The sequence below is a fragment of the Coprinopsis cinerea genome, assembly GCF_000182895.1.
Source record: "Coprinopsis cinerea okayama7#130 chromosome 7 map unlocalized cont3.7, whole genome shotgun sequence".
In the NCBI taxonomy this organism is placed as follows: Eukaryota; Fungi; Basidiomycota; class Agaricomycetes; order Agaricales; family Psathyrellaceae; genus Coprinopsis; species Coprinopsis cinerea.
In genome coordinates this window covers 2,073,183-2,090,103 of record NW_003307538.1, presented here as the reverse complement: position 1 = coordinate 2,090,103, position 16,921 = coordinate 2,073,183, and the positions used below count along the sequence as shown (strand labels likewise).

The window sequence follows — 16,921 nt, the reverse complement described above, 5'->3', positions numbered from 1 at the left end:
CTTTCCGCGTGGACCGGGAGGGGGTCACGAGATTTTGCTAATGCGGCTCATTCTGCCCCTATCTTCTCACACCACCTTTCTCGTCAATACATGTATGGCTAACGCTTTCCTATAGCATCTCTCCCTTCATGCTTCAGCGTCAGCGGCACGCAGTGGCCAGGTATGCTTCACTGCCGTCAACGATTTCGCCTCGACTGACCGACCGTGCGCGAAAGTCATCATGGGTTCAGTGCAAGATGAAGCATTGTAATTCCCGCAACCATCGTTCATCGCAGGAGCTACTCTTCCATCTTGAGAAGGCCCACTTGGACCGCGTATCCCTTGACTGCCCCGTTGCCGGTATGACTTTAGAATATTAGCTCATTTGACACATCTGACTTTGTTTCTCAGGTTGCCATCCCACCCGAGGCTTGAAGAACGCTGATCTCAAACTGCATCTTGCAGAGCAGCATTCCGACGTGCTATCGCGCAGCACCACCGGGTCTGTTCCTGTCGTCAAGGACACTGTGACGTTGCGACCCTTCAAGCCGACTCCACCATCTCCTCCTCCCTTCCCAGTTGAACGAATCACGGGCTTGACCACGGTCGCTCGTAATAAACGACCAGCCGTCTCATTGCACTCTCGAAAGAGTAAACCAGTCCCTCGACACCCTCGACAACTGCCCATGGCCCAAATCGACGAAGGCTCTGAGGATGAGGATGGAGGATACGATTTTGACGACCTCGAGTCATTCAACTCGATGAGGGCAACGGCAAGACTGCCTGACCAGGCTATTGTCGAGAGGTGTATGATTCTGGGGAGGCCGGATTCTGGGTTGGATATGCGGCTTTCGCAGCCCCCGCCCATGCTGGATGCCGACCTCTACCCTTATCGAGACCCACCACGATTCATCTTGTTCGACGCGTTCTCGAAGCGGGTGGCGGCTATGCCGGACATTGAAGATTAGGTGTTCCTACAGTATATCCCCCTTCATAATTTATGTACTACTTAATTTGTCCTGTTGTCTGGTCATACCTATCGCTTGCGCTTTGCTGTTATTACTCTTCCTTGTGCATTTTCCACGATTTTTACATTATCCCGGCCTTGTTTTGTATTATCCTCTATATGCACAGTCGCAACGACTAGATGAAGTTATTCCCTATCGGCAGATGTTAATCGCAGGCCTATCATGGCAAAATATCCCTGTAATTACACCAGCGTATTAGATTTGAACATGAGTATAGATGTCAAACATACGAGGAAGTCCGCCATCCATGGGATACACTTTCTCCTTCAGGTTTACTATGGCAGTGAAGTTGAACCCGCGGCTCCTCTCGTGAAACACCCGGGACCGCAGCAGAGGGAACAGCGGACGAGGATCTTGCGGTGGGGATACCGAAGTCTCCACCAAGTCGCCTTCAGGCTTCCAATAAGACTCCAAAGGCTTCATCCTCCAGTTGGTCGACCCACCACAGTCACAGGTCGCCAATCCTCTGCATTCTAGCAGTTTTTCAAGCTTCCGCTTGTACTCCTGATGCTGTTCGAGGATGACGGCATCTTCCTCCATCAATTCCATGTCGTCGGGTGTGATTGGGAGCAAGATGACCCGGAGTGAGACGGAGTGAAGGTGAGGAAAGGCGTAGGAGTGCGAGCAGCGACAGATGGTGTGAATGTTGCGTGGTGCAGAATTGATAGAGGGCTCTTCCCGGACGTTGCAGTCGAATCCGCCGAGAAGTTTGTCGAGAATGGACCAGTTGTCCCCGAGTTCGAGTCGGGAGAGGAAGCCCCGTAGAGGTAAAGTGTGAAGTCGAGGGTTGTGAGGGACGTAAATGAGAGCAACAATGGGGGGTCGCGGCTCCATCGAAACGCCTCGGGCCATCCTGCTGTGGTCGGTGGTGTCGCGAGCGGGTTGGAGTTCTGCGATCCGTCCGCACCTGCCCTACCGTTGTAGAGGGCCATCGAAAGTACGTCTTCGGGAATGTCGCCGTATTCTAGGGCCTCTTCCCAACCTTCATTGGAAGGCCTTGGCCAAGCGCGGAGCAAGGACGACCGGCCATCACATAAACCGACAAATTGTGTGGTGAATGAGATGGGGCTTTCGACGAAGTGGTAGTTTGTGAGAGAAAGGTGTTTGAGCGTGGCATAGGAGGTCGGCCGGATGTACGCCAGAGGGAATGGAAGCTGTCCGTGGTTGTCGACTTCAACACAATCATTCACTGTTAGCCGTGGGTCAGCGACCAACGCGATACCTGGATACTTATAACCAGTGTGGAGACGTACAGATGATCTTGAGTGTTTCAAGTCTTTCCGCGGCAGCCAAAAGACGAATGCATGTGATGTACTTGTCTTCCACGATGATACAAACGTCCAATTTCCGGAGATGCGAGAAGTCGACAGCTCTAGGCGAGCAAAAGAAACTGTTGAGGACTGGTTCATAATAGTTCCTTAAGCGAAGAGACTCCAGCTTGAAAGGCGTCGTGAAGGATGTTTCGTCGAAATCACTAGTCATGAGGGGTTTAATACAATTCCTCCATAAAATGCAACGTTTCTGGCCCAACAATTGATATCCAAGGCCAGTTCTTTCCAGCAATGGGTATTCAAGGCGGCGAGTTCCGCGTAAGGGAACCCAAGCAGAGTCAGATCCAACCGCTGCAATGCACCGGTACATGTTGACGAGGCAACGACCATCCACAGTGCATATCGAAGGCGTTCAGGGAGGTCATACCACAGACCAGAGTCCTTTACCACGATACTGAAATCCTCCGCCTTTTGAATCCGACCTAGCAATTCTTCTAGAATGAATAGAGTACTGGGATCGCTATCTCCGAGGTCGATAGTCCAATTGAACACCGGTTTTCTAACATAGGTTGCTAGATGGGGTACTTCGCAGAAAATGAGAAAGAGTCGCTGGTAGGGTTCAGAGCAGCCAATTGCGACCCTTTTCTTCGCTCGAGAATTTGGACGAGGTGCTGGAATGACGATGGTGTGAAAAATGTAAGGGCGCGTGTGTGGTAAAAACAGGGAGGCGAGTGAGCAGGCTTTCAGGTCGGGTAGCGGGTTTTTCCAGGGGCCTCTGCGAAATGTGGCTACATAGTAGACGATGCGAGAGATGAGTTCTGCAGGCAATGTTGACAGCGACGCCATGGGGAAACGGTATGATAAAACAGGACAAAACGCGTCCAACATGATCGTCGTCGCGAATATGTCGAGAGGCTCGTGGGAATGGAACAATCTTTGCCTCACCTGCGGGCGCTAATGCTGTTGCGCCGTACCACTGGATGAATCTGCAACATGGACGTGAAGTACTCCCCAAGACTAGTGGAAGAAAACGACAGGGGACGGTGCGCCGACGGAATTCCTTCTTCTATCATAGTTTTGGATGGTCACTGCCTTGGTCCTTCTTCAGATGGTGTTTCAAAGTACTACAAGCCCCAAGTTGGCTCGAGAGATTTGCATAAAACTAGCGTTGCAGCCAAAGAACTCAAGGGTCTCCATTCTGCGATGGTGGTTTCTTCTGCCATCGCAGCGACACTGCCTGAGGCAGCATTCAACTTCGGGACACTGTCCTCAGCCAGCCGATTTTCAATCCTCTTCCCTATGCATCGGGCGTCTGTCTGGAAGTTCCGGACACTGCTTCGGTACAAGAGCCGTCTAGAGGTCTTGGACGGGTGGGTCTACCCAGCACGAGAAGCCTGTGGATATCGAGCCGACTTTGACACGGCGTTCTGTCGTGTGGAAGGGACATGGTGTCTGGTATGTGCGAGGTGGCGTTTGTCATGCGCTGTCACCTATGGCTGTTTCGAAAATAGCCTCGCCCAGCACTGTATCGTCTTCGGAGGACGGTGTTGCGAAGGATGAAACAAGGCCAGCGGACAGCACGAGCGGATTTTCATTCGGGAGTCCACCGGTGGGGATGATACCGATGGCTTGATATATGGAAAGGAAACGATGCGCCCTTCAAGAACGCGAAATTCCTACCTACATCGAAGGAGGGAGGAGATCCTTCACCAGCGCTGCCCGGGGAGGCAGTCTGGGCGTTGGGAGTTCGTCTATATCTGCTTGTTGCGGTGATCCTGTTGCTTCTGGGCAGACATGCGTTGAGTAACCATTCCATTTTCGAAACAGGACACACACCTAGAGATAAAGCATATTGACAGTGTCGTTTCGGTCGACCGAGGCCAGCGTTCGTATAATATATCAGTGGGTGTACTGGTCCTCACTCGGGCGCAAGGCCCGCGAGGTCCACCACATAGTACAACCAAGGGGGAGACCCTGGCAACGTGGGAATGGATACTCATGAAGCATTCGGGTGTAAAGAGTCCCGTGTCAACGTAGCGGGCGCTAGTTCTGCTCTCACGCTGAGACTCGGGGGCTTCGTGCCACTGGCCGCGCGGGTGGTCCGTGGAAGAGGCTTTTCGGTGACCAAGCAAGTCAACTTATCAGTTGCCAGAGGACATCACACCAAACCAAGCGTCGAGGTTAGATTAGCAGGAATGAGTGAGGCGCTTGGGCAGTAGAAAGTTGGCCAGAGCAAGAGTTGGATGATGATGATCAAAAGTAAGTAATGATAGTTACCCAAGGAAGGGTTTTGTTTGGTTGGTGTGTAGTATTTAGTCATCTGTAGCCAAGGGCGTTAGCAGGGCTGTGGGAGCGGGAGCCTTTATGAACTTTACAACTTGAACACATAGTTTTCGGTGATTCGCCTTGCAGGATGGCTCCTCTCGCGGTTCCAAAGCCGATCCCATATGCCAATGGCAACGGCCAGACACCGTACACATCGTCGACCGACTCGTCGGGATCAGCTTCCGCAGCCAAGTTTCCCCACACTCGAGCCCAGCTCGCTGCAATCGCCCGCCAGTACAAGCCAGCGGACACCTACGACGGCAATATCGAGGTCGAAGAAGCCAATCGCGTCCCCTCGTCGCTGGTGACCAAGGTTGTCTCCTTCCTGGTGGATGAAAAGGAGGATGAGCTCAAGGCTGCGCTCAAGGAGGCATTTCCAGAGATGAACGATGTCTCTGTACGTTGCTCTCAGTCTTTTCGCTGCGCGTGGAGTCCCTTACTCATACGATGGCTAGATCGAGCAGAGCGTCTTGGATTTGATGCACAAACATCGGGACGATGTCGCAGGAGTCCCGTTTCTGTTCTTGACGCCCACCCGGAGGCCAATTTCTCGCCCGTCGTCGCGCGCATCAACCCATTCCAGTCGGCTTTTACCGACGAGACCAGACACGCCCACCTCTGCACCGTCTTCGCCTCTTGCTCACTCCTTATCGTTCAGGCGCCCGCACACCCCAATCACTTCGCCGCTCGCAAGTGCGGCCCAGGCCTCGGGTTACATGTCCGCCAAAAGCGATTATTCGCCTTCATCTTCCCCGATCTTGATGCACGCACATATTAGCTCCCAATTCACGGCCAGTCTCCCGGCCTCCCCCCTTTCTTCACCTCGTCTTTTGAACGCAAAGGCCTCCGAATTCAGACCTATACCCCGGCCCCTGTCCGCCGCATCGTCGAATCCGGGCTCCCTTTTGCGCGCCGATACACCGTCTCCTGATTTATGGGCCCATAATTCTCCACGCGCGACATCCAACCTCGCCATCGCAGCACCCCTTTTGCCAGAGCACTCGTTCAGTCGCTCTAATACACCGAGTTCAAACCTTCGTTCGTCTACCCAACCAGAAGAAGAAGAGGATGATGACCCATTCGATGGTCTTGCAAATAACCTCGCGAGCACCTTCCATTCGATAACCATCTCCGACTTCGACACCCATTGGTCGCCTCCAGATGTCTTTGATTCCATGGAAAACAAGAATAATGGCCAGCCGACTTATCCTGGAATTTATGGATATGGCCATCCCGATTCAATGGGACAACCAGGGGCTCATCAAAGCGCAGATATGCTGGAAGGCGACGATACCTCAATTTTGACCGATGGGATGACGCCACTCGATGTCCTCAGTTCTGTTTTTGGCTCGACCCTTGCACCTTCCGAATTAGAGGAAGCGCTGAATGCGAACGGGTACGACTTCGAAAGAGCCATGGCTTGGCTCATCGACCGCCAGTTGCCGCAGCAAGCGCATGGCCCTCCCAATCGACCCGTTATCCACAACAAGTTTATCCAAGTTGGCCGCGATTCTGCTGTCCGTGGACGTGGCTTCGGTCCTGGCCACATGGCCGGGCCTGGACGGGGTGCTCCTCGATATGTCAACGGGCGCCCTGTCCCGAACGGGAATCGTGTTTGCAGGTATTTCGTTGCTGGAGAGTGTTTGCGTGCGGACTGTCGGTTCAGGTATGGTATCTCTGCTACTGTTGGAACGATGCGCTGATCTTTGTGTTAGTCACGATCTTGAGAGAGCTCTCTGTCGATTCTGGCTTCGAGGGACTTGCGCCAAGAACGAATCTTGCGAATTCTTACATCACATCCCCAAGGACGTCGACATCAACGCCGTCAATGCAGTGCTTTCCCGAGCGAACGTTCCTCCTGGCACCGGTCCACTCGCCAATTTCCATCAGGTGCAAAACAATCCAGGTGCGCAGCCCAACCTGGAAGAGTTCCCCGTTCTGGGATATGAAGGCAATGGCAACAATCGTGGTCGCAAGCATCAGTACAATGATCCCGGCAGGACCAGATTTGCAGCGGCTGTCAAGAAGCCAGCCCCGAATGTCCCTCAAGATCAGCAGCAACAAGGAAACCGACCAGGTGGAGATCTGAGCCATCCTGCGATCGTCGCCCCTCGCCCTTCGCCTCGTATCAAGTTGCGTGCCCCTGCCCTTCTACCGACCCTGCCCACCGGCGAGGCCTTGAACAACCTCTACATGACCTATCGCTCTCGCGCCCTTCAACTCGGAGCAGCACGCAACGCCTGCCTCTCCCGTGCTGCTGATGCGTGGCGCCGAGGAGACGGCGCCGCTGCCAAACGGTTCAGTCGCGAAGGACACGAGCTAAACGCCAAGATGAGCGCCGAGATGGCAGACGCCGCTTCCAAGCTTGTCCGTGAGCGAGCCAGGGTTGCGGAGCAGGCTGTGAGGTCGCGGGATGCATCGTGGTCGGATGACCCTGGCGATCGTGCTGCGAGGGGCAAGGTCTGTGGAGGTGGACTTGGTGTTTGTTTGGGGATTGCGAGTAGGGTGGTTGGGGAGGGGTTGAACTCGGAGGAGAGGACTGAGGCTATGCTTGATCTGCACGGGCTTCATTCGAACGAAGCTACTGAGGTGTTGGAAAAATTCTTACTGGCTGTGAGTTCCTTTCCTAAACGCAATAGGGGTCTTGAAACTGATTTGTGTTCTGCTAGTTGGAACGCGAGCATTTCTATGGACTTGGTACGTTTCCTTGTATACCCTTCACTGTCGACATAATCACTGATTTAATTCTTCTTGTCCAGCATACGCGATCGTTGGCGAAGAAAAGCACACAGGGACTCAAGATGCCGCTCGCGGTGCATCTCGTCTGCGGCTCGCCACTGGCGTTCGTGAATGGCTTCACCGCTGGGGCTATCCCTGGAACGAACGCGATGGAATCATCTGCATTGATCCTCTCACTCATGCTTCTGAGTGAAACTATGTACTAACTCTAACGAACTCTTAACCTATTGGCCGCTTCGACGAAGGATCGGCTGTTCGACGCTGGATGTTGGATTGGTGAAAACGCGTCTTGGACACTGGAGGCTGATGTTGATCATTGATTCCAGTGTTCGGGGCGATTAGACTTTGGGGAGGGAAGGTGGGAAGACGATAGGAAAGAAGAAAGAAGAATATTACTGAACGAAACCAAACTCTTTTTTTTGTTACTGAATGCTTTGAAAGAAAAAAACGATGGAATATGTAAAATGTACTCCTTTGCTGTATCTATGCTTCTTGGATTTCTCTTCTTCGTCGGACGAGTTACGGCCAATCGGTAGTGCTCTTTCTCCGACCCGAAAGCTGCCTTGAAATCCTGACAGATGGACTGGACGTAGGGCTTCCATGAAGCATATTCGGCGGCTTGGAAGGGTCTGGTTGTCATACCAGGCTTCAACTTCAGGATCGCAAGGCGAGAACCCGCCGATAGCACGGCGGGCTGGGACATCGGGATACGTAATTGGGAAATAAGCTCCACCATAGACTGGCACATATGCTATAAGCCGTAGCTTGACCAAGGTTCCTCGTCACCCCATTCCTTCCGTCGCCTCTTTGGCTTTCATCGAAACCATTTTCGTCTACACGTCCCAGTAACACGCCAATCCGGATGGCAGACCAAGAACGACACGCCAGCGGTTCCTCGAGGTGGTACCATGACGAAGCGCGCGCTGCCCTGCTCAATAGCGAGGTCTCGAACAAGATTCGGGGGTTATGGGGTGGATTTACGGCGTTTGTGTTGAGGGATAACGTGCTGGAAGTTGCTGTTGGTTTAATGTACGCCCATGTTTACTTTGGCCATGAATGACTGCTGATATGTATGGTTTCGGATGCCAGCTTTGCGACCGCGTTCACGAAACTGGTTACTTCTCTTGTGTCCAATATTATACTGCCGCCTATATCCCTCCTCCCGTTCATGAGCAAGAACTTGGACGAGAAGTTCTTGGTACTGAAGAAAGGACCCAACTTTGAACCCCCGAATGGGTATAATACGAGGGAGCAGGCTTCAGGTGACGGAGCAATCGTTTGGGCTTACGGGTGGGTACTGTTTCTTACCCACTGCCGTTTCTTCATGGATTTTGCTGATTAGAGTCTCTTGTGAACGCGATGTCGTTCATGACAGGGCATTTGCGGATGAGGCTCTCAAGTTCATCGGTGTAGGGGCTGCACTGTATCTGATTGCGACGGTGTATGGTGCCTTCACGAAGGATTCGATTATCCGGGATACGATTCGGTGTATGTATTGTAGGAAGGAGATTAGTGCCAAGGTGGGTTGTCTGAGGTTTAGTGTGGAGAGGATGCTGATGGTGGTTTTGTCCAGGCGAAACGGTGTCCATTGTGTACTTCGTGGTTGGATGGAAGAGAAGACAAGGAGACGAGTGCTTTGGCACCACACGAGTCCTAGACCGGATGATTCATGCTGGCATACACGAGTATTTTCTTGTCATGTCATTCGTTCCTGTTGACATGAATCTACGTTGGTCTAGATATGCATCTTGCAGCAACGCATGGTGGTTTGGATTTGATGGAGAGTTGCCAGAAGAGGCAGAAGTGTCATTTGGCCAGGCGCCAAACAACGCGCCAATTAACTCCCCTGAAGGTCAAATGAAACGCAATCAAGGATGACCTCTCAGCTTCTATGCCTCGTAAATCGCGCCCATTGCTGTAAAGGTTAAACTACGCGACTTGATTCTATTTAACAAATTGGCAGTCCACAACTAAATCGAGGATGAGTACTCGGTTCTTATATGGCAACGAGTCTCGTGACTGTGGATCAGTGTGTGAAACATCCGAAATCGCGGTGGGCAGCCGTCGAGGCTTCTTGCATGTCGGTTTCCTTTTGCCATCCATTACACTACCCACGACAACAATATCGACGGTCACGGTCCCCAGCTCCCTCGTAGCGCTGGCAACCCAGCCAGCAACTCAACCAGCCAACATGTCTACGTCTACCCCTCACAACGACACGGACAAGACTAGCAACACCCTATTTGAGGCTCCCAATTCCGCCGAAGTACAACCAGTGAGGGACAGGAAGCATTTTTCCATCGATCTCTCACTTGAACTGGAGCGTCAGCTCGAGATGGACTCTCTGCCTGTCACGCCCATGCGCGATCTCACCAGTGCCACGGAAGACAACGAGCAAAAGCATGAAGCACTCGACCCGGAAATACTGGCCCACCTCGTCATGCAGCTGCGGCATTCCTTGTCTGAAATGACCAAGGAACGTGATGAACTGGCCAGGATGCTAGCTGACTCTCATAGCAAGCAGGCATCGCTCAACGATGCTCTGCAGCTGATGACCGAGAAGGCCACGGCCGTTAACGAGGAGCTGGTTGAAGCTCGCCGCAAGAATAAAGAGGACGAGGAGGCTATTACTCTCCTGCGGGCCAAAGTCGAAGAATCGAGGTTGGTACCAACTATCATACGATGCGATTAATGCTCATGCACCACTAGGAGAGGTCTCATGCGACTTCAGACGGAGAACCGGCGGCAGACCATGGCACCCATCGACGTCAATCGTGCTTCTCTCCTTGGAAGTCCGCCCAGTTCCTCAAATAAGCGGGCCTCTTTCACACCTCTCACTGGCCGATCAGCAGGTGGGCACCGACGGATATCTTCAGTTTCGGACGTGGCCTTTTCGATTGCGGATTTCCATCCCAGCCCGAGTGGACAGACCTTGACCTTCCCTGACACAGGGCACAACCCTCAAACCACGCCTCCGCCTAGCAGCACGCGTTATCCTGCTGTATTTGGTCGCCAATCTCCTCCTGCTACTACAAGCGAGGGCGGGTCCCTCGAGCTGGAAGAAGTCAAGCGTGAACTCCGTCAACTCAAGGAGGAGCTCGCGACTGCCAAGCACGAGCTAGCAGAGGCCAACGAGGCGAAGGAGGCATCCGAAACGTGTGTCAAGGCGTTGCGGCAGTTTATCGCCGAGAACACGTTTACAGACGCCCAATCCTCGACTGCACCCTCGTCCATCAAACTCCCTCCCCTCCCTACTATGGCAACGGGCGAGGAGGCCGCAACTGAATCGAAACAAGGGCGTACGGCGACGGGCTGGGGATTCAAGCTCTGGGGAGCCGATTCACCTCGAGTCCCGCAATCTGCGACTATCCCTCCTCAGTCAGCCCCTGCCGTTAACGGTAGTCCTCAGCTGGGCGGCGGGGCTACGCCCACGCTTCCTGCTGCCCCCCTCAGCAGAAAGTTTGGTGGGCTATTCAGCTCCAGATCAAGTATTTCGTCGACGATGTCTAACAATACCCCTCTGCCACCGCTCCAGACGAACGGTCCCTCGGTGATGCAGCGCAACCCTTCGCACGAGACTAGTTCTTCGGATGCTTCGTCTGTTGCGGAGCCCATTAGTCCGAGCGACGATATTCATGGACTGGGAACCGCTCCTGTCGTCATTTGCCGCGATTCGACCAGTTTATCCGACGTGAGTAGTGTCCACGGTGTGGTACCTGCCAAATCCTTGGATGTGGAGATCATTCGGTGAATGTGAACTTTTCCTACCGATGCAGGTTTTTTGGCTGTTTTTCTCTGGTATGTACCAGGCTTATATACGGACGCCCTGGAACCCTTTCGACTTCATTACTGATTCCAGTGATCGAGGCGGTGTATGATTGATCCCTTGTGACGACTTTTTATGATCCCTTTTCTCTTTCACTTGTTGTGTTAACTAGACATTTTGATGATTGTTTCGACCTTCTCAACGCATGAGATCCATGACATGATATGTACCACACCACCCTTTTATCTTACAAGCTTAGTAGTTATATTTGTAAACACTGTGTGTTCCCTCCCCGAGATGACATTATGATATGCTTGACGTCGGAACTTGTCCCACTTCACACCCCTGAGCCCATGTAGCCGGGTCCTGGGTGTTGGTTCGTTCTCATAACTTTGGGGTCTTCATTAGACGCCAATGGGCAAGAGTCCGCGTATGGAAAACAGGAACCGCGTTCCACTCGGACTCGGCGAAATCGCTGATATTTTAGGATTGTCGAAGCGGAAAGGTGTCCACTTCTCAAACCAAAGGTTTGGTGAAGAGTATAAGGGACATGACAAAGTCTAGCGCTCGGACGTAACTTTCGGAATCATGACAGTTGTCTTTCTGCACATAAAAGTCAAGTTTTGGTAGCGGGTGCTCCGATTCGAGCGTCGACCCAATGGTAGCTCCTGGGATAAGGAAAGATTTGAACGGGGGCTCCAAACTTCTTCCAAGTGGGTCGCGATTAGTTGCTACCGGCAATACGAGTAAACTCCAGAAAGGGGAGGACAGGCGGGGCCCTGAGATTTTCGCATCCCCACGTCGTGGCGTCGACTGTATGCCTCGAAATGGTATTCAGAAGCAGCCTTGGGAGGCATAGGCACAAGGTAAGGGCTCCGAAATGGCGTCACAAGTCCTGCCGTATCGGACAGCTCGAGTAGAACTGACAACTGGTACGGCGGACCTTGTGAGATTCATCCGTTGTTGGGATTGGAGAGTTAATTCTGGCGTTTTGGTCTCGACTTGGCCTGCATTTTAAGATGCTCATGTATTTTAAGACCGTTTCTAGTTTGAAGAACCGGCCTTTCTTCCGACGACAATCCCCCGATAAACCATCTATAAACACTAATTTATGAGTCCCTGTGTGTCGACCACGTTCCTGCCAAAAAGGTTCCGCGTCCGATCAGTTGAGTGCTTCCTTTTCTGGAGGTCACGATCAAAGATCAGCTGAGCCTCCGAACTACACGGAGAATGGGCGAATCATCGTCCTGGAATTCCTTTCCAAACGTCGCGAGATGCTGACTGCTCTGACGTCTGTATTAATTTCATGGTCGCCAAAAGATGTCCTCCGATAGTCCACGAGGCGTGATCTAGGAAGCTTCTTCGAATTCTTTGTGAAACTACCCTTGCGACCGTGGTTTTCTGGGGTCTGCGGGGCGGCTCTTGGTCGGCTCGAATAAGAAGCCAGCGTTGTTGTTGAGTTTTGAAGGAGGGTTAGTACGCTTTTGTAACTTTTTGATATCAGTGTGTTGAGGCGATGAATCCGTTGATGGACATATAACGCACTTGTGAAACGACACAATTAGGTGATGGGTCAGGAAGATGGGACTTGGAAAAAAGAGGCAGAAAGGTGCTGTAAAAACCAAGTGCTTCTGGATGTACTGTGGCAGAAAGTGCTCGAAACGTGCGGAAAATGAGGTTGTTTTGACTCGATTTGCATGGAGGCAGGAGCGGAGGGGTATCTTAGATTGGCAAATTCCCCTTGGACAAGGACGGAAGTAAATCGGGCGGCGGCTATCTCCGTTTGCCCACAGGCGCAAAGGCTGCGTTCCCTTATCAGTACTTGGGAAGTGCCTACGAATCTGGATCCTTGCCCACAGCTTGTGCTTTGGCTTCTAACCATCACCATCTCATACTACCTGTTCAATGTCTCCCTCCGCCCCAGGAGTCCCAAACGGCGGCGACAACCCCTTAAAAAAGCGCAGGAAGGGCGCGACAAGACTCAGCTGTGCCGAGTGCCGAAGGTAAGGAGCGAGCGGGCTTGGCGCGTAACGTCGCGGCTGATTGCTGCATTCTCTTTCCTGTTTTCAGGCTTAAGTTGCGATGCGATAGAGGAATCCCTTGTAGTTCCTGTGTGAAGCGAGGTTGTGGGGCAATATGTCCAGATGTACGTCGTCTTTACTGGTCATTACTTCCTGCTCTTTAACCTAGTATTTTCTAGGGCTCTCTAACCACTGGCCAAGGCAATCGGTACGCGACGAGCGGGTGCAATGTTCAAAGACAATGCTAAGACACCTTCCAGGTTCGTTCTGGCCAGCACACAAGAATTGCATGAAAAGATCAACGAATTGGCCCAACGTGTTCGAGATCTCGAGGATGCCCTCCGAGTCTCGCACGCCCAACTCAGCACAGAGCAGCATCCTCTATTGACCGAAGAACTTCTCAAAATCAAAGCACCTCTCCAACGAGAGCCTGCAACTGCGCGTAGCCACATCGGCGGAACAATCAAGGAGGAAGAGCAGTCGACAGATATCCCAGACGCCTTTGGCTCATTATCAATCAGCTCTGTTTCTGGCAGGACGAAGTATTTTGGTCACATTGCCAACTCATGGGTGCGTGTTCTCTACTCAAGCTTTCTCACCTCGTGTTCACGCTTCGACGTCCAATACAGCTGTTTCTGCAGGTTAGTCCATCCGTTACTGACTCGAAGATGTCAGCGATGACATATCCCTCTAGAACGAGTCTCCAGAGGAAGACGGGCCAGATGACTCTACTATTAACAACCTCAGGGGCCTTCTCCCGGCCGAGATCCTGACTAGAGCCTCTGCATTCCCCGTATCTCCAATGTCCACCCTTGGAAATGTTGGGCTGGGCACGCTCCGCTGGTTCCTCCCTTACGCCAACGAAGCGCAAACTCTATGCCAGATCTTCTATTCCCATGCAGCATGGATGTACGTTCGCCAATTCCTTTTGCGTTTACGTTTTTTTCTCCCAAGCACGCCGGAATTTCTGACCTTTGCCTCCACAGGTACAATCCAATCAACCAAGAGACTTTCGAAGAAGAGGTTTATTCCCAGTTTTACCAGCGGGATAGCACCGGCAACTACAGCGCTGTGAATGGCGGTTCGATAGGCTCCGAGGAACCTATTGCCTACCATCGCCTCTCGCTGATGTTTATGGTCCTGGCTATCGGCTCTTTGATGAATACCTCCATGCAAGCGTACAATTTGGAAGCGGAGAAGTATCACCAACTGGCTCGAGCCGCGTTGTTCCACACCTCGTTGTTCGATGAGCCAACGCTGAATGCAGTTCAAGCTTTGGTACGCCCCCTCCCGTATCCCCGCGGACGTGCGTGCCCCAGCTCCCTTTATTAACGGTTTCACTTTGCAGTTCTTAATGACTTATTACATGTTCCTGGCCGACCGACATGGTAGCAACACGGGAGCACGGTGGGGTATCATGGGGATAACCATCAAGGTGGCACAAAGCGTATGTCTTCGACTTCCCGCTTCTTCGTGGGACATAATTAATTGAACACCACCATTCGCTCCCCTTCTCGGGAACTTGTTGCTTTTTCTAACAGATTGGTCTCCGTGAGTGCTTTATTGTTTCCTTTCGTCCAAGTGTTTGTTCGTGTCGGCTGACAGCGACGTCATTTGTCAGATCGGGACAGTGGCCGATGGAAGGTGAACGCTGAGGAGACCCAGAGGAGACGCGAGCTCTTTTGGGAACTTTTCACGTACGATTCCTGGCAATGCTACACTTTTGGACGGCCGCCTTCGTTTGCGCTTCCTCACATCGACACGAAGATGCCCTTTATTAACGATAAAAGTGATGAACACGCCTGTGAGTAGGAACTGACTCGTAGCCTTGAAGCATTTGTCCTGATTTGTGGGTCTCCCCTCTAGTTCACGCCTGGAAGCACAAGTTTTCATCAGAATGCATGAACCTGTTCCATGATCAGGCATTTGGAGCGAAAACGCCCACATATGCCACTGTTCTCCAATTGGATAGGAAGATGCGCGCCTTCCCCGTGCCACCTGTGCTACAGGTCGCTGGGTTTGGAAACTCGGATGGCAATCGACTTATCGGGCAAGATACCGTGCAGCTGACATTGCAGCGGCATATCGTCCTCGCAATCAGAGAGATGAGTGCGTCTATTTCGTCGGGTGTCTTTTGCCAGCGGGTTCTAACTTATTGTTCTCTCTGTATAGATCTTCTATACTTGCACAGAAGCTTCTTTGCCCGCGCCATGAGCGATCACCCCAAGGACCCGCTTGGGAGCCCATACGGAACCTCCGTAATTGCGGCCTATCGAAGCGCGGGATCTCTGGTTGCCCTCATGCGTAATCTCCATAGTCAGTTGAAAGAACCCAGCGAACGGATGTGGTTCCTTTGGACACATATGTTCTCTTGCGCAGTAAGTGATCATCATTTTTGTCTCCGTTGCTTTCTACCGTCGTGCCATTTCATCTGTCTGACTCTGTTTCAACCCTTTTAGATCGTGCTTGGGTCCATCGTAACGAGATGTCCCTCGATGAGTCTGGCGCAATCAGCGCTGGGCCAGTTGGAATCTGCTTGTGATCTGTTTGCCAAAGCCGCTCGTGGATTCCGAGCGACAAAGGTATTGGTAAGTTGTGACAGTTTTCGATTTGTCAAAGACCGAAGTTTACTGAGCGAGTGGACGAAAATAGAACATTATGCTACACCTACGGTCTCGGGCACAGTTCAGCTTGGACGAATACAGGCGAGGGAATGGGTCGCCGATCACTCGACTTAACCCTGCAGATCCTTCTTCTCCGACTGAGGAAGATGATGAGTTGTCGATTCTTGGAGGCAAGACTCGTCTCGTGTCGAAGGAGCAGCCTTCGTCCCCTCGGTTATTGGAGCGGTCGCCGACGAGCCAGAACCCTGTTGTACCGCTACCTCTTCCTTCGAGTATACAATCGGCGGACCCCAACCTGGCCATGTACCTGAGATCATTTAACCCCTCACAAAATCCTCCGCAATCCCACCACCATCAATCCCCCTCCATCTCCCAGAGTTCCAGCGGCAACTCGTATACCACTATGGACGCCATGCATTCATCGGACCGTGGAGGGTCGTATGGTAATGAGCTGGAGCTCTCCCCCGTGTCGATGTATGGGATGTCTGCGATTCCGACGACCAACTACAGCTCGAGCTCGGAGAACGCGTCGTACATGCAGCAGCAACAACACCAGGCTATGCAAAATGCTACTGCTGGCCCTTCCAATCCCTCATCGACGATGATGGATGTTTCTGCCAACGGCTTTGGAGAATTCCCTCAGTACTTCCCTGTTTATGACTATGGTTCTGGTGGTATGAGCGGAGGCAACACGGCTGGGTATGGACCTAGTTCACCGATGCTGGAGGGGAGTGGCCTCAATCAGCGGCGTAGCTCAGGGTCACCGGAAGCTGGTAATTTACAGACGACATGGCAAGACTTTGTCGACACGATTCGCGCTATCTAAATGGACAATGGTCAGACTGGTCACATCACATCAGTTATTTACCTTCTTCTTTTTTCCCCCTTTTTTTCTTCTCGTTTTCGGTTCCTCTTCTGGCATCTGTTGCTATATTGCTCTTTGCTCTCTATTACCGTTTGTTGTAATTAAAGTACAGTTTCTTCGTCCCTGATTTGATGTTGGGAAAGACGCAATCTCTCCTTGTATGTCTATATGTACTCTATGTAACACCGCATGGATGGTTTTGTGGAATCTACTTTTATGGTTGTATTTCTTGTCAAAAGCCCCGATAACAAGGTACAAAGCAACCAAGAGGCAATAGGGAATCGTCGGTGTGTGCAACGGCGG

At 52.1% G+C, this 16,921-nt stretch overlaps 6 protein-coding genes across 6 annotated transcripts; 5 read left to right on the top strand and 1 right to left on the bottom strand.

The window, feature by feature from the left end:
- Positions 1-94: 94 nt before the first annotated feature.
- Positions 95-1,129, top strand: CC1G_05688 (hypothetical protein). The gene is made up of 3 exons (XM_001831565.2): positions 95-160; positions 216-339; positions 391-1,129. Exons 2-3 carry the CDS (start codon positions 237-239, stop codon positions 945-947), a joined length of 660 nt encoding a protein of 219 aa, XP_001831617.1. The 5' UTR covers positions 95-160; positions 216-236; the 3' UTR covers positions 948-1,129.
- A 73-nt stretch (positions 1,130-1,202) lies between these two features.
- CC1G_05687 (hypothetical protein) lies at positions 1,203-2,489 on the bottom strand (the record flags this gene model as incomplete). The annotated part of the gene is made up of 3 exons (XM_001831564.2): positions 1,203-1,897; positions 1,924-2,196; positions 2,261-2,489. 3 exons carry the CDS (start codon positions 2,487-2,489, stop codon positions 1,203-1,205), a joined length of 1,197 nt encoding a protein of 398 aa, XP_001831616.2.
- A 2,202-nt stretch (positions 2,490-4,691) lies between these two features.
- Positions 4,692-7,535, top strand: CC1G_05686 (hypothetical protein; the record flags this gene model as incomplete). Its single annotated transcript, XM_001831563.1, has 5 exons — positions 4,692-5,000; positions 5,059-6,269; positions 6,319-7,216; positions 7,273-7,300; positions 7,363-7,535. The coding sequence occupies 5 exons, from the start codon at positions 4,692-4,694 to the stop codon at positions 7,533-7,535; spliced, it is 2,619 nt and encodes an 872-aa protein (XP_001831615.1).
- A 669-nt stretch (positions 7,536-8,204) lies between these two features.
- On the top strand, positions 8,205-9,083 carry CC1G_05685 (hypothetical protein; the record flags this gene model as incomplete). Its single annotated transcript, XM_001831562.2, has 4 exons — positions 8,205-8,371; positions 8,432-8,632; positions 8,718-8,862; positions 8,916-9,083. The coding sequence occupies 4 exons, from the start codon at positions 8,205-8,207 to the stop codon at positions 8,997-8,999; spliced, it is 597 nt and encodes a 198-aa protein (XP_001831614.2). The 3' UTR covers positions 9,000-9,083.
- A 240-nt stretch (positions 9,084-9,323) lies between these two features.
- Positions 9,324-11,093, top strand: CC1G_05684 (hypothetical protein; the record flags this gene model as incomplete). Its single annotated transcript, XM_001831561.2, has 2 exons — positions 9,324-10,003; positions 10,052-11,093. 2 exons carry the CDS (start codon positions 9,324-9,326, stop codon positions 11,091-11,093), a joined length of 1,722 nt encoding a protein of 573 aa, XP_001831613.2.
- A 2,264-nt stretch (positions 11,094-13,357) lies between these two features.
- On the top strand, positions 13,358-16,822 carry CC1G_05683 (hypothetical protein; the record flags this gene model as incomplete). Its single annotated transcript, XM_001831560.2, has 9 exons — positions 13,358-13,699; positions 13,824-14,038; positions 14,116-14,407; positions 14,478-14,576; positions 14,735-14,933; positions 14,996-15,238; positions 15,302-15,507; positions 15,589-15,717; positions 15,782-16,822. 9 exons carry the CDS (start codon positions 13,358-13,360, stop codon positions 16,577-16,579), a joined length of 2,523 nt encoding a protein of 840 aa, XP_001831612.2. The 3' UTR covers positions 16,580-16,822.
- Positions 16,823-16,921: the final 99 nt, after the last annotated feature.

What these genes read in the sequence shown, in the direction of transcription:
- CC1G_05688 (XM_001831565.2), top strand. Translation starts at nt 237, where the DNA reads ATGAAGCATTGTAATTCCCGCAACCATCGTTCATCGCAGGAGCTACTC. An exon ending in CCTTGACTGCCCCGTTGCCG is followed by an intron (nt 340 to 390) that starts GTATGACTTTAG and finishes TTTGTTTCTCAG; the next exon opens with GTTGCCATCCCACCCGAGGC.